The sequence below is a fragment of the Pectinophora gossypiella genome, chromosome 13, assembly GCF_024362695.1.
Source record: "Pectinophora gossypiella chromosome 13, ilPecGoss1.1, whole genome shotgun sequence".
NCBI classification, from domain to species: Eukaryota; Metazoa; Arthropoda; class Insecta; order Lepidoptera; family Gelechiidae; genus Pectinophora; species Pectinophora gossypiella.
The window spans coordinates 12,955,288-12,971,762 of NC_065416.1; the positions used below are offsets into that span (position 1 = coordinate 12,955,288).

At 38.3% G+C, this 16,475-nt stretch overlaps 1 protein-coding gene across 1 annotated transcript in view; it reads right to left on the bottom strand.

The window, feature by feature from the left end:
* Positions 1–16,475, bottom strand: part of LOC126372093 (von Willebrand factor A domain-containing protein 8) — a 240,443-nt gene that overhangs the window by 14,459 nt on the left and 209,509 nt on the right. The window contains exons 2-7 of the mRNA XM_050017637.1: positions 15,752–16,052; positions 15,300–15,423; positions 15,059–15,194; positions 14,286–14,453; positions 12,053–12,217; positions 462–620 (exon numbers count right to left, since the gene is read on the bottom strand). Coding sequence (XP_049873594.1) covers positions 462–620; positions 12,053–12,217; positions 14,286–14,453; positions 15,059–15,194; positions 15,300–15,423; positions 15,752–15,935 — 936 coding nt within the window. The 5' untranslated portion in view covers positions 15,936–16,052. The remainder of the gene's footprint in view (positions 1–461; positions 621–12,052; positions 12,218–14,285; positions 14,454–15,058; positions 15,195–15,299; positions 15,424–15,751; positions 16,053–16,475) is intronic.

The following is a 16,475-nucleotide window of genomic DNA, read 5'->3' on the forward strand; positions in this document are numbered from 1 at the left end:
CTATAGAAAACCAGTGTTAAGTTATTATTTTCTCATTAATTATTTATAACATAACGGTTGCCCATTGCGTTATAAATATACAATGGCTTATAAAACACATACAACTAAACTACTAATTGTCCAAAAAAGTAAGATGATTCCGTGCTTCGGAGGACACTTTATGTCGTTGGTCCCGGCTGTTAGCCGTAAAACACCTCCAAGAACCCGCAGCGAGTAACCTACCACCCCCTCCTGTTGATTGAGGGGAGGCCTATACCCAGCAGTGGGACGCAGGTAGGCTGTTTATTCAGTTTGTTCAGTCGTGAGCAATACCATGTACCCACATTAGAACCCTGTCCCACTCTCATATTTGACATTTAATGAGACTTACGGTTTCATTTGTCAAAAAAGTTAATGTGACATGGTTTCAAAGTGTAAATTAGTACCCGTGACCTTACACTATGGTATCGAGTATTACTTACCAATATAAGTGCTGCAACGTGCAAGTTGTCGATGGGGAAGTCAGGCAGGCGAACCTGTTGTAACTCAGGGCTGATGAGGGCGTACGCGGCTGATAGTAGCTGCTCCAGCTTCACTGGGTCCACTTGAGGCGCCTCCTCCTTTAGAGCTGTTAAGTGCTCCTGGAACAAAAACGGTGTGAGTCATCATCATCAGCTCATTAACGTCCCCATTGCTGGAGCACGGGCTTTCCCTATGGATGGATAGGGAGATCGGGCCTTAAACCATCACGCGGGCCCAGTGCGGATTGATGGTTATTAACGACTGCTAATGCAGCCGGGACCAACGGCTTAACGTGCCTCCCGAAGCACGGAGGAGCTCGAGATGAAAACTTTTTTTTTTGTGGTCACCCATCCTATGACCGGCCTTTGCGAAAGTTGCTTAACTTCAACAACGTCCACAATGCGTTGATTTATGTGCATCATCGCATATTACAATATCTACTAACAGTGATAGTCACTGTTGCCCCGTAGTACCGCGGCTTGCTTTTTAATCTAGGATTTGCACCAATAAGTTATAAATTTATCGTAACTGCAACTTTCACTAACACAGTTGGCTGGACCATTATAGGCGGCGATACGGCTCACCACCTATCGCGTTGGTCTAACAGAAAGCTCGGTGAAGTATGGGTTCATCTGTCAGTTCATCTTGCAAAGGATGTACCTCTGATTACCCCAATTGGGTTACAGTCATAAGCGTATGTGATGTTATGCATAAACGTCAGGGCCAGATCTTATAATTGATCATTTCATATTGTGGCCAATCATTTCTTAAACCTTTAATATGATGGGACGTGGGAATCCCTAATATGAGAAGAAGGCTCATAGATATGATCAGTTTTAGATGGCCATAGCACGAAATAATTTAGCACCTAAAGTAGCGAAGTATTTTCAGAAATTACATACATACATACATAAACTCACGCCTATCTCCCACCGGGGTAAGCAGAGACTATAGAAGTCCATTTGCTTCGATCCTGACACACTTCTCTTGCTTCCTCCACATTCATCAATCGCTTCATTCACGCACGCCGGTTCAGAGTAGATCGTATTAAACCTTTTCTAAGGACATCCCCAATTTGGTCATCGTAAGACCTTCTCGGTCTTCCTCTGCCAGCCCTACCAACAACTTTTGCTTTATATACCGCTTTTGCAATTCTATTATCCTTTATCCGCTCTACGTGTCCAAACCAACCTAACATTCCCTTTTCAGAAATTAGATTACAAAAATAAAAGAAGAAAGAGAATAAATTCAAAACACTAACTACAGAAATAGCATTTACTCAACAGAACTTACTATCATTTATGATTTCCAAATCAATGCACACAAATGCAGTGAAATTAGTAACTTGGAGCATGCGATCCTTAAGTTTGTATTTAACTTAAACTAAACACGAACTAATGCCAATAGTCGTAAACCAGTGGATTTCACTAGCCTTGACATAATTTAAACTGTTATCGCAACTCTAAATCAACAATTCACTATACCATTCAAGACAAATCTTTGATTTACCTCTTTGGGGAAGTTACTAAATACACAATTAATAACTTCCACATGCGTAGTATTGTTTTCTAAGTAACTAATTATTATGTCCCACATAAATTTTCATACAAGTTCCTAGAATTAACTAGTTAGTTGAAGGAAGGTGTTTATGTAGGGAAATTAATTTACCGACTTTGAAGCTACAATTACCAAGATTACAGTCACGCGATTTGACGTGGCCATGAAACAGTCCTGGAGGCTCATTTTATAATTAAACTACGTCATAACTTAAAAAAAAAACTTTTTAAACAACTTAGCTGGGTACAACTAATCCTAGACCGAAACTGGGACTTGAAGGGTCTGCACGGCAACCACACCGCGCGCGTCGTGAATTATATCGAGGGATTCGACTAATGGATGCAGCGAACGCTATCAGAAAATAATCGATCGACTTAATATCGACTGATACATTACGAATGAACGTCACCACACTAGCTTACGTACTTTGACAGATCTAATTCTAATCGCGCATTGAGACGATTGTAAATTGTTATTTTATTAAAATATAATCAATAATTGTACTGAACTGGTCGTTCTGTTTAATACTACGTAGATAAATTTCATAAGGCTATTTCATAAAATATTTAATATAATTCCGGTTTACGTGGTGCGATTGCAGGGAGGTATAAATTCCCATATTGAAGCAATTAATCTAAAAAAGCAATATTGCTATTCGACTTTTGTTGACACTGCGCTCTTGCGTTTATATGTGCAAATGTCAATATTGCTTTTTAGATGAATCGCTTCCAATGCCTTATTAAATAAACCCTCTGATTCTTAAAATTAGATCCAGAGCAAAGGTGGAAGATTGTTCCGCCATTCAGACAATTATTCGTATATCCCGAAACACAACGAAAGTTATAGAAATCTTTTTTATAAGAAATCCTGTCGGCTTGTTCCAAACCATCAAGATTTATACCAAGCCGTCAGCATTCCGCACGCGAGAAATGCAAAATTATTTCCACTAAAAATGAGTTATTTACCGTAGAATAAATTACTGTTCTATCCTGATTTACGGACTAAAGTAGAGCACTTTTACGTTACAATTATTTAGCAAAATCTACAAAGTTTCAGAACGCTAATTTTTGTTGATAAATGTGGGAAATTGTTGGCGTTCCTTAGAACCCACGTAACCTTAATATTTTTGTGCGAATAGTTATGAAATTTTGCGTATTTCAACCAGTAATTGAGGCCGGCAGTCATGGATATGAGTTATTATACAGTCCTAAAGAAAAATAAAAGTTTGAAAATAATGTTCGAATAAAGAAATATACACACTGATGTAACTCATAATTATTCTATCAGAACCTGAAACGATAGCGCTACGATAGTAAATGGGAGTCGACGACTTTTAATATTTCTCAAATAATTCACACATTTTATACCTTCAAATGATATTAATATTTCATTATTGTACCTACTATATCGTCGTTGCTAATTTAAAAGCTCTTATGTGTCGCCCTCACCAAATTAATTTTTTGTCAGGATCCAATAGTATTTTGCCCCTAAAACATCCAGTAAAACTCTTATGTACGTAAATATCAATTATCTTTTAATATTTTTAACACACAGTCATATAAAAAAAGCCAGGCGGAAGTTTTTTTTAATTTCTGTAAAATTGACGCGATTGCACATCATCATCACCAGCCCATTAACGTCCCCACTGCTGGGGAACGGGCCTTCCCTATGGATGGATAGGAGGATCGGGCCTTAAACCACCACGCGGGCCCAGTGCGGATTGGTGGTTATTAACGACTGCTAATGCAGCCGGGACCAACGGCTTAACGTGCCTTCCGAAGCACGGAGCAGCTCGAGATGAAAACTTTTTTTTTGTGGTCACCCATCCTATGACCGGCCTTTACGAAAGTTGCTTAACTGCTGCGATTGCACATAATAGATTTTAAATTGGCAACGACGATATTATCCCCGTATCTGTTATTATTATTTTTAATAAATCACAACGTCTAAATTCGTGCTTAGACCACTAGTAAAGTTTCGCCTACACTTCCCTACCACGCTAGCGAGTACAATTCCCCATACACCGAAAGTTGGCATGACTTGCCCCCATTAGCAGTTACCAACATGGAAACAATTTGTCCGCAATTAATTTCACACGAACATTAATTCTGACGACTTATTAGCCAAGTAAATGAGCTTTCTGAACCGACAGTCAGTGTAACTAAGTAAGACTTTTGCATGCAAGGGGTTAATGAGGAACAAAAAGAATCACTATTTTAGTTTCAACCAGTGCAGTGACTTGACACTCGAATAGAATTTCGAACCTGTACCTTAGAATAAATAATTAAATACTGCGCACAAAACGGACACTCTCCGCCTCGCACCAATTGGGATCCAAAGTTTCCTAGGTCAAAGATAAATTATTAAATTCTGATTACTAAATAAAGACAATTCTAAACGCGACAAAAAACGTTTTCTTTTTTTTATTTTAGAAAGAAATCTGTAATAATAAGTGCGACATTTCATCAGGTTTTTCTATGATGTCACAAGTTGCTTTTTCATACAAATTCCATAGCAATTTCGTGTTTTGACGTGTAGCAAAAAGTAACTGATTCGACTAGTCGGAAACTACCAAATTGGCATCGGTTCCTAGCTAGCTTTACCTCACCCCCGCTGAGTCTCACTTTAGTCTAATTAGCCGTAAACCGTTGAGGTGTAAGGAAGCGCGGGCGAAATGCCTGTCTCGCTCGCACTTACGTATTAGGCGGCTTACGGTAAGAATTAGATTTTTGTATGCAGTTACACTTCATACAAATAACCTCGTTTTACACAGACACCACACATTAACGTTATTGTACACGCGCATCTGTGTGTGTGACGTCTGACGCCATACGATTCAAGTCTAAGCTGTGTTTGAGGGGGAGTGAGGTAAACGTAGTTCAGATGCTGGTGGGGGGCGGAGAGTTGCCGTTGTATACGTAGTATTATTCCTTATTCTATGCCTGTAGTGTGCATAAGAGATTTTCTCGAAGATACATAGAAGATACCAAGATTTCGTTTTATGCTATGTATACACATGAACATAACATAACATAAATACTTTATTGCACAAACAGGAAAAAAACAAAATACAAAACAAAAGAGAAATAGAATTAGTACAATAGGCGGCCTTATATTATGAATGACACATGATATTATGAATACAGTCATTGTCGCCATAATGAAAGTTACAACGAAACAAATACAATTCTTCACGTTCAGAAAATGATTGTTTTACTAACATATCAGTCACTGACTCGACCCACTTCTAAGTTACATAAAACACACTTACATTTTATTGTTATTGTTACTGTATCTCAGTAGGGTGACAATATAATGTTCTGGACATTTTGTGAAATATAGTAGTACATTCCTCAGAATGATGATTGACTTTACGTTTTAGAAGTCAATTATGGACAGGGGTGTTAAAAAGGCCACATCGATACTATTCGTCTAAAAAAGCAACATTGCACATTTGTTTGCATTGCGCACTTATTTTTATATGCGTAAATGTCAAATTGCAGTCCAATCAAATATTATTTTAAGGTTCTACAAACAACTCATTCTGAATTCATTATATTGGAAAAGCTAGAGAAGATACCCAATACTCGTTGTTCGTAGGCCACGTTTGACCGATGAGGGGCTTGAGTCATAGAGTAAAGGATGATACTACGTATAGAACGGTAATACTCCGCCCCCCACCAATTCGTATCGGGCGGCGACTTCACCCCCTCTGGGTCTTACATTAGTCTTAAACTGCCGTACTCTGCTAAGGAGCAAGAGGGACAGCGTGCGCACTGTAACTCTCTCGTACTTACGAGTTAGACGGCATACGATAAGAATGAGATTTTTGTATGGATTGTCCGGGCTGTGATTGAGTTTGAAAAATCCAGTTCAAAGCCGATACAGCCGCCTCAAATCGTGATAAGTAATAATTCCCACATATAGAAAATTGGGCATTGTCGTTGCCAAAGTGTTACACGATTTGGGGATATTGTAACGGATTTCGATTTGTGTTTTGGGTTAGTCGGTTGGAATAAATCTTTACATTTACAAAGCAAGTATCAAACTAGTCTAGTCTATACATAGGTATTATACATTGACCACGATGGTTCTAATACTATATGACTTGAGAAATATATCCAGACATATCGCCCGGTACGATCACATTTGCATGCAGTAGTTTAAGAACTATTTTAGTGCTAGGTGCTAGTTCTGAATACATTTGAATAATGCTGATTTTGCGGACTCAAGTATTAATGTTGGATACCTATCTATGTAAATGTATGCTAGATCGCGTTAGGGATAATATCTGAGAGAAAAGAAAGAAAGACAGAAACATTCATTAATCCCTGGATAATATTAATTAATTCCTGGACAGACAAGTATATCTGCCTAACTGCCTGATATAAAATTATAATCCTATCCTATATATCCTATCGTCTGTTCTTTCTTCCTAAATTCCTGTTTCACTAAATTCCTTTTATTATTATGCAATGTTTCCCCGTTTTGTCTGTGGCAAATACGCAAACCGCGTTATGCCAAAACGAAAAAAATATATCTGCCTATCCTGATTGCATATGCAAATGATGTGATATTTATTCGACTTTTATATAAATTTTATCTTGACAGTTATCGGAATAACTGAAGAGAGGACAAGTCGGAGATTTTTGAAGAACAAAGCTTTTGCCCTGCAGCGGGATCAAATAGACAAAAAAAAGGACAGAGGGATTCTGTCCTTTCTAATATGTTGGCTGTTCACCTGATTGTCCAAAAGTCAGATGATCCGTGCTTCGGAAAGCACGTTAAGCCATTGGTCCCGGTTACTACTTACTGATGTAAGTAAGTAGTCGTTACATGAGCCATGTCAGGGACTTTTGGCGGCTCAATAATAACCCTGACACCAGTGTTGATGAGGTTGATAATTCAACTCACAACCCACACGATATAAGAAGAATATGTTGGATGAGTGATGAGCTTAACAGCTGTCACCATGCTGTTCACCATATCAATCTTAGGATTTCATATCAAGAGTGGCTGCCAGTTAGTCTTCTGGTTACGTGTGGCCCTGTCTACGACATTCTATTTGCAGGCGTGAATTTATGTCTCTTATGTATATTATAAGCAAAAGAAGACCATCAGCACAAATAACGAGTTTATATACGTATGCTTACCAAAATAAAAGATGGAATCAAACAACATAATCTACAAACGCAATCTTTAAAACCTTCTTTAAATAAACTGCTGGTTTATTCGTATTTTTAGTTCGCTTCCTATTTGAAAGTTTTAACAGCAAGATGGTATCGCTCTCAATAGCTATTAGCTAAACAAACTTAGTAACTACTTATTTGCCGTCGTAAACGTTAATGTTTCGTGCGCGCCTACAGTTTGCGTCAAGCTCGATAGTTCTGATTCCCGAAAATTATACGCCTCCTGGCTGACGATAAAAAGTATAGGTTAAAAGGCAATTGGGGCTTTTGCTACATTTTTGGAAATTAGTTTCATAGAAGTTGAACTAAGTACACACCCACAAGTGCCCACCTTTCTATTAGATTCTTTCACCTATTACAACGTGATAGGTGGTGAGCCGTATCGCCGTCTATAATCGAGCCAACTGGGGTAATTCATCTCGCGATGGATGTTCTCTAACTTACTCATTTGGAGTACAGTTGTGAGCTTCATCATCATCATCAGCCCATTAACGTCCCCACTGCTGGGGCACGGGCCTTATTTAGTTGTGAGCTTATGATATGTTAAATAGAAGGTCGAGAAATTAAGCAAGAAACATTTTAAACCAAATTAACGTTAAAGTATTAAATCAACTTCCTAGACAGCCATAGGTTTCGTTTGCATGCAAATTCTGCAAACGTTAAATTTAAACAGTAAATTTCAATTCGAAATGTATTTCACGAAGATTTGTGTGTGGTTGTGGTGGATTTTGCATAAATTTATAGTCCTGCGAACTAGGACGGTTTAATGGGCTTACTTATTGCTGCAGGGGTAATAGGGATTTAAATTAGTCCTAGTTATTCTTAGAACAACAAAACTATAATATTGACTAAACTATATTTGGATTAGGATGGTCTTACACGGGGTACCCATGGAACTATTTCTTGAACTGATAATAAAACTCGTACGCTACTGAGTCTTGTTTTTGGAGATAAAGATAAGAATTATTCAATGGTTACGTTAGCATAGAACCATAGTTAACATATACCGGCACTGAATCAGCATGGCATCAGAGGAACCTATACCCAGGAGTAGGACGTATATAGGTTATTTATGCTATGTATGTTTATACATATTTAACATAATTATGCCGTCACGAAAAATATACAACTTTAAGTGAGTGAGAAATCATTATTCCTAAGTTTAAAAATAACGCCAGTGCGTTAATTATAATTATGTCGGTGTTCAACTGACTTCCATAAAAATTGCAGGCGAAAAGTGTTGAAATGTAAATGCAATTTGTTATCGGAAAGAAGTCAGGTGGGTTCGATCGCGTGTGTAGCGCCCTTTAGTTCACGACAAAACCGCTCGCAGCGACGGGTTACGGCCAGTCACACAGCGACCAAACCGAAGTGACGTCGCCAAACGCGCAACTCACTCCAAAAAACAAAACAAACTATCATACCCAATCTACTACTAACCAAACCTGAAAAATAGAAAAAGAAAAACGCTCCACTAGCTGTGAAGAAATTAGGATCGTTCGAAATTCAAAATTATAAAAGAAAAAGAAACGATCCCAGAAAAAGTGACAACGTGGTAAACAAAAACAGGCCGCGTAATCAAATCAATGTTCGAACGATAGCTGGCTGGTTGTACGAAAATTTTTCGTGTGCACTTTTTCATTTACAGTTTTTTTTTTTTATTATTTTGAGAAGCAAAGGACTAATATACCAGAAATAGTGGGACATAATGGAAGAGACAGTTAAGTTTCGTTAACTCTACGGAAATCGTAGCACTTCGTAGACGCTGTCTACGATCTTGCTACGAAACTAAGCTGCGTTATCAAAGGCGACAGTGGTGCTACGAATTGTCTTGTAATTGAAAAGTGAGTGTTTCTTAATTTTCTTCTTGTAGTTTGGCATGCATTAATTCTTCCAATAATCATACATCTGCAGTCCGTGCTTCGAAGCATATTTCATATTTAATTATTATAAACATTTACGTATGCAGAATACGTAAATATTCCGCGCTGTTTATATTAACCCCAACAATACAATAAAAGTGGACTAACACAATATGTTGTCTAACTTGATAGAAGACGAATGATCAGCGACAATTCATCACAACATCACCATTTTGAGAACTTGCGAGGCAGAAGCCTAACAGGATAGAAATTAACAAGCGTAAGTTTATGTAGATATATATCGCAATGAATGATATGATTATGATCTGTCCAGCATTAGCTTAAACCTGCATTTAAATTTCTTAATGGTGGTGGATGGTGTAACGGATAACACGGTCGTCCCGGCTTGACAAGATCTGCAATTTAATTTCCTCTTTTAAGATTCTTTCAAGACGTGGCAGTGTGCTTTAATATCATAAACTATCCCTATCTGCGATTCTGTCACCTAATAGCTCTGTGCGGAACACACAATCTGTTATTTTGATATTTTTGATAAATTATACATCAAACCATACTACCTCACTATCGCAACCATAACTACACTTCTATTCAATAACCCCTACAGTAACACGTAGCTATTAATTCCGCCGCGTCACCTGCATTTAATTTATCACGTAATCAGCATTCAGCAAGCTGCCTAGAGGGAACAATTTGCAAGCAACAGGCTGGTAACAAGCGAGTCCATTCATAGACCGCTATTGTACTCCATAAATTGAATGCTTTGACGGCGAACGGTTACACGTAAACGCCATTATTAATTTTATAAAACATTTAATACTCCCGTTTGGAATATAAACTGGATTATAGATTAGTGTAAACCTTAACCTCGAAAAGAACAACAAAATTCCAATCACAAACAATAGTTCTGCAAACATATAAAAACTTCACCCCCTTTTATTTGTTCCAGTCGGCATCGAGAAAGTCACGAAAGGTGATTCAATTATGAAGACAGAGCAAACTTGGGCACACATTAATGGAAAGTCGCGTGACTGGATGCGTTAACATTTAGTGGAGTGTGTAATATGCCAGCTCTCTGGCAGTCATCCCAACGGCCTATGTACGTGCGCACCGTGTGGGTGGGCGGGTTCCGACACGCGATACTCTCCCCAGACGACCCCTTCTACCTCAAGAACGCACGGAGTAGCCGCCCGCATTCCTCTGCCACCTGCACATCCACCAAGCTCACTCGCAAACGGACCTCGCGACTCAGCGAAACAGAAACCCTAGAAGATTGCTTGAGGAAATTCAATTTTGTCGCCAAAAAAGAACAGCTAGTACAGCAACGGCCGAAAAGCTCTAACCCAGTGGGCATCGAGAAACTAAACTTATCAGAAGTCGATCAGGAATCCGAAGACGACTTCATTTTAAGAGCGAATCCGCAACCGCTGTACGAATTCGACAGCAGTCGGTCGAGGTTCGATAACGTATACCTCAGCATGAGGACGCTTAAAAGCAACAGAACGAATAGGACTGAAGTTAAAGAAAATACAGAATTGTCAGACAGAGTTTTGCAGTGGCTCGACTTAGCTGGAAAAGTAGATTTGTTAGCGCCAGACAATGTCGAAAGAATGACGCAGCCGAGGCATAGTTGGCCTGACATACAGAGAAGAAATAACTTAGTGAAAGCCAAAACAGCTGGTGATCTTAGGGCTAAGGAGAGTAAAACCACTACGCCAAAAGGTACAGACAGTGCGAAAGCACAGCAGAGTGGGGCGATCGATCGACGTGATTTTTATATGCCGGTGTCTGCCAACACGATCGAGAACTACGCGAGACAGTCACGAAACCAGAGCACGCCACGGAATGACAACGCGAAATGCAAAGACAACAAAACAAAAAACAAAGATATACGAACTAATATCTTGGAAGCCCGGCAGAAAATGGTCTCGGAAAGAAACGAGATGGAAAGAAAATATAATGAGTTGATTAGCAAAAAGCTAATACCTGACATAAAAGCCAATAAGAAGCAAGTCCATATCTTCATGCCAGAATTGCCCAAAAAGATGGGTTCCATTGCGTCAAATACGACTAGTAGAGCCGAAAGCTTACTGTCTCAATTCTCTCAGCTTCCACCGAAAACTAAGAAATAAACGTTTCTAATCTTGCAAGATTCATTTTATTTGTTTTGAAAACCTGATATTTTATGCAGCTTTAGAGATATTCTTTGGAAATACCGAATATATTTTCCTATCACCATAAGCTACAAACTTGTATTTAATTCGAACGTAATATAGCTGTTCAATGAATAGTGATAAGTATCAGTCACTTATATCAGTAAGTAGTAACCGGGATCAACGGCTTAACGTGCCTTCCGATGCACGGATCATTTTACTTTCGGACAATCAGGTGATCAGCCTGTGATGTCCTAACCAAACTAGGAATCACAAAGTGATTTTTGTGATATGTCCCCGCCGGGATTCGACTTTATAACTTGGATTGAATTCTGATTTATAGTATATATCCAATGGTATAGAACGAAATATACAAGATTATTAGGACACCTCTAATATTGAAGGCACGAAGTGATTATACTTGTGATATACCTAGCTGTACATGACATAATCTACATGAAGACCCTGTAAAGTAAAAAAAAAAAAATTGAATCCTCCCGTATCTTGGTCTGACTTGGAACGGCAAGCGCAAAGGCATAGCGCGGTATGGGCAGCCCTAGCGCTATCATCCTGAAGATCTCATTCTCACTAACACTGGCCATTATAATGTTGACTCACCCCAAAACCGGCAGCAGCGACGTCACTGGCTTGGAACCGCGAGCGCAGCGGCGGGTCCAGCGGCTGCCCCGAGTAGCGCGGTATGGGCAGCCCTAGCGCTATGATCCTGAAGATCTCATCCTCACTAACACTGGCCATTATAATGTCGACTCACCCCAAAACCTGCAGCAGCGACGTCCCTGGCTTGGAACCGCGAGCGCAGCGGCGGGTCCAGCGGCTGCCCCGAGTAGCGCGGTACGGGCAGCCCTAGCGCTATCACCCTGAAGTTCTCGTCTACACGAACAAGTCGCCATTTCGACACTTCTTCTGGGCCATGCTCCTACAAAATGATTTAGTTTTAAGAAGGAAGGTGCACGAGTCGAGTTAATAAATGGATCATTTATGAAGTTTTTTAACAACAATACCCGAGGCAATATACACTTCTCATCAAAAAAATCGAAACACCTTGCAAGTTTACGTTTTGTCAGGATTATCAGAAAAATGTGTACATTTAGGAATAAATGTTAAATGTCGTTTAATAGTGAGTAATATGAGCTTATCAAATCTTAATGTTAATGTTCTAAATTTAAATGAATTTTTCATAGGTTTCGTATTTTGTTAAATGAGTCATTTTTATTCCGTATGGAGTATAAAGGAAATGGATAAAACAACACACGTAAATGAAAAAAAAAAGCTAAAAAACGTTTATTTAATAACTTGTATTCCCTCCCCGAGCTCTAATTACTGCTTCCATACGGTTCTTCATCGATCGGATGAGAGTCACGATCACATGCTGTGGTATATTGTCCCATTCCTCTTGGATTGCATCTTGCAGCTGGCTAAGTGTTTCTGGGGCAGGATCTCTTGCTCGAATTCGTCTCTTTAATTCATCCCACAGATGTTCAATGGGATTCATGTCCGGGCTTCTTGCTGGCCATTCCATAATAGAGATATCGACTTCGTTAAGATAATCTCGTACGACGCCCGCGGTGTGAGCCCTAGCATTGTCGTGCATGAATATGAAGCCGTTGCCAATAAAATGTGCATAGGGCATCACATGAGGCTCGAGACACTCTTCGACGTACCGATGATAGTTTAGTGCAGGCAGACGTGGCCCAGACACGAAAGCAAGCTCTGTCTTACCGTCGGCGCTGATTCCTCCCCAAACCGTCCACGAACCGCCACCATAGCTGACCTTTTCTTCAATGCAGCATTGTGCATAGCGTTCTCCGTCTCTTCTGTAGACCTTGTTCCTTCCGTCGTTACCATACAGCATAATTTTACACTCATCAGAAAAGAGAACTTTGCTCCACTGTAGGTATGACCAATTTAGGTGCTCACGTGCAAAGTTAAGGCGCGCTCTTCGATGGTCTGCAGTTAATTTCGGCTCATTTGCTGGCTTATGCGGTACCAGTCCACGATCCTTCAACCTTCTTCTAATTGTAGAGTCACTTACAGCCACCCTTCGTACAACACGAAGCCGCTGCTGCAGTTAAAAAGCGTTAAGGCGTCGATTTCTTAAAGAAGTTGTTACAATAAATCGATCATCTCGCTCAGAAGTGACCCGATTCCTGCCAGATCCTGAACGGCGCGTGAACAAACCAGTCTCCCGATAACGTTTATAGACTCTATGAACAGATGACAGGCTTAGATGCAGTCTTGCAGCCACAACACGCTGACTAAGGCCAGAATCCAGCAATGCCACAACTTGGGCGGCTTCTGTGGGCGAAGTATCCATACGTTTTAGAAAAAAAACCTTTTTTCAGACGTCCCAAAGTCACAGTATTGAAATAAAAAACAAAAAGTTTAAGGATAGGCGCCAATTTTTAGTTTTTAAACGCTAAATGTACTCCAACCCTAAACACACATTTGTCTCAAAACAGTGATTCATTTCGTTTATAAGATAAACAAATGAAATTCTAATTTTGAATTTTGAATTTTCGCTTATTACTGTAATGGCCAAACTGCCAGCTATACATTTATGTATTTTTTTTCATCGTATGAATTCTTTTATGTGTTAAATTCGGACAGAAACAATGAAAACGGAAGTGTTTCGATTTTTTTGATGAGAAGTGTATACAATACGCTAATATATCGAGAGCTTTACCAATAACCGTACGTTTATCTACGTAGATAGAACTCAATTGCGTCCATTGGACAAAGCCCTCGATATAAATAGCGCTCGGAACCCGAAAGTGATGTGCATAATGTAAAAATATGCAATTTATATAATAGGCATTATTCAATTATGAAAATATAGCAGTTTGTGTGTTGTGTTATATTTATTTGCTTAGTTCGTAGTCAAATTCTCAGCATTAATGTTGTAATGCTTGCTGCAAACAGCGTCGGGTAAATGAGACAAGAGGCCCAAGCGCGGAATTTTGTATGAAAACTCAAATAAGAATTACCTGCAACAACTTATCATATCTAGCGGCGGGAATCAAAAAGCGGCCGTCTTCGAGGTGCATTTCTCTGTTTTCAAGTAAGTTGTTCAACACTGGCAACACATTGCGCTCTGCCTTCTCTATACCTTCTAGGACTAACACTCTTCCCTCCATTGCCGCGCGGACTGCGCTCTAGAACATAAATAAAATAACATTTCTGTGCTATAAAATTATACGACAAACCAAACTTATTTTTTTCTAATTCCCGCCAAAAATTCCCTTTTTATCATTCGTCCAAAGCAAACATCACATTTTACTTTTTTGGCACCAGATTCTTTTTAAATGAATCAAACTTTTTTGAGTGCAAAAACTTTATTGTTCTTATTTTATCATTCACTTTATATATTTTATTCTGCCGAAAAATCCCCTCAAATGAAATATCTACTGGCAACTCAATCAAGAAAAAATATTTTAAATGCCATAAAATTAAAAGGCATTTGATAAAAAAATATGATTAGCCAGTTCTCTATGTAATATGAAGGTAAACAATCTCTTTAAATTAAAACTGTTTAAAGTGCACTTAATTATTAAAAATTTACTGGCCATAAGTGGCAAAAAAAATATTGACATGCCTTTTGTAAAAATGAAAAAGAAAACATTTTATATTTTTAATTACATTAAATGGCATTTTATCATATTTTTTGAGCTTATTCAACCAGTTCATAAAATCAATGAAGTTAAAAACTCTTTGGCTGTTTAAAACTGCAAACAATTAATTTCAGTTTCGACATAGTTACCTGGTCAAAATATTTAGCTGTAGAACTCTGAATCTCTCTTCTCTGTTTGAGATCTGCTTCTGTAGTGTCTCTAGACAGAGCTACATACTCTAGTTCTCTCTGTGTCAATTCCAAATATTGTAGAGCTACTTTTCTCCTATGGAAAGAATAAATAATCTTTAAAAAGCTCTTATAAATATCAAATTTTATTTGAAAATATTTTAGTGAATAAATTATTATTTATTCGTAGAGTTTGACATACCTGCTTGGTCCCGGTCTACCAAGTAAAAACATATCTTGTCCTAATAAATCCTTCTGCATCATCCATCTTAAGTTTTTAAGTGTACTTTGTGATAAATATTTTAATTCTGTATTCTCTACTGTCACTAAAATGATAAAATTAATATTTCAGAATAAATTAGTGGTTATAAATTTTATTTACCGTTTGCTATAGGCATAAAGAGCAGTAAAAATAGCTCATAAAATATCATATTATCAATATTATAAAATGATAATAACTTGATAAGTAAATATTTTGAAAGACTATGAGATTTTGTGAAGAATTTCCTTATAATTTTCAGAAAATATTAATTGCTGTATGTACAACTCGATTATAATAACTTATAAATACTTTTCTGTGTGTTAAACTATAGTAAAACCCAACAAACCAACCATTTTAGGTTATAAAAACAAAGTTTTTGGATGGCTACTTACGGTACTTTCTTGGCACGTATTCTTTATTTTTTGCACTAGCAATCTCCTTGCTAACGTCTCCTATGGTCACTTTAGCCTCGCTAGAATATGCCCTCACATTATTAGCTGCTAAAATTGATTTTCTGCCGCTCAAAATGCGAATCAAATTATCGATTCGACGAACAGTTACTGCTGGCTTATACATGGTTATTATTGACTAATAATAGCACTATAACTTAAAGATACACTACTCTTTACTTCTAATTCATGTTAGATTATTTTATTTATGTGTAATGGTGTAAAAAGCGCTAAAACTTTTAGACTGTTGAGTCCAAAGTCTACGTCAAAGTGACGTTTCACAGCTGATTGCAGAAAGTCGCGTTCGTATTATTAAAATTTGGACGCGTTCTGTTTTGGTATTTATTATAGTAGACTTAGTATAATAAAATACGCTAAAGTAACGCGAAGGCGAAGCCATTCAAGATAAAAAATATCCTAAAGTACTAATCAATCCAAGAATCAGTCTCATGATCATCATCATCATGCCGTCATCACACTGCTTGTACAGAGAAGATAGATCAAGTTATATTTCGTATGTATTTAGTATACGTGTAGTGGCGAGAACGGCTCCGCCGCTGCCCCGCTTTAGGCAGAATTCGAGGCAAAGGCCTTAGAGTGCGATAGGATGATAGGAGCTACCATGGCAGCACAGGATGATGATGCGTTCGGTTTATTCTCATGATCA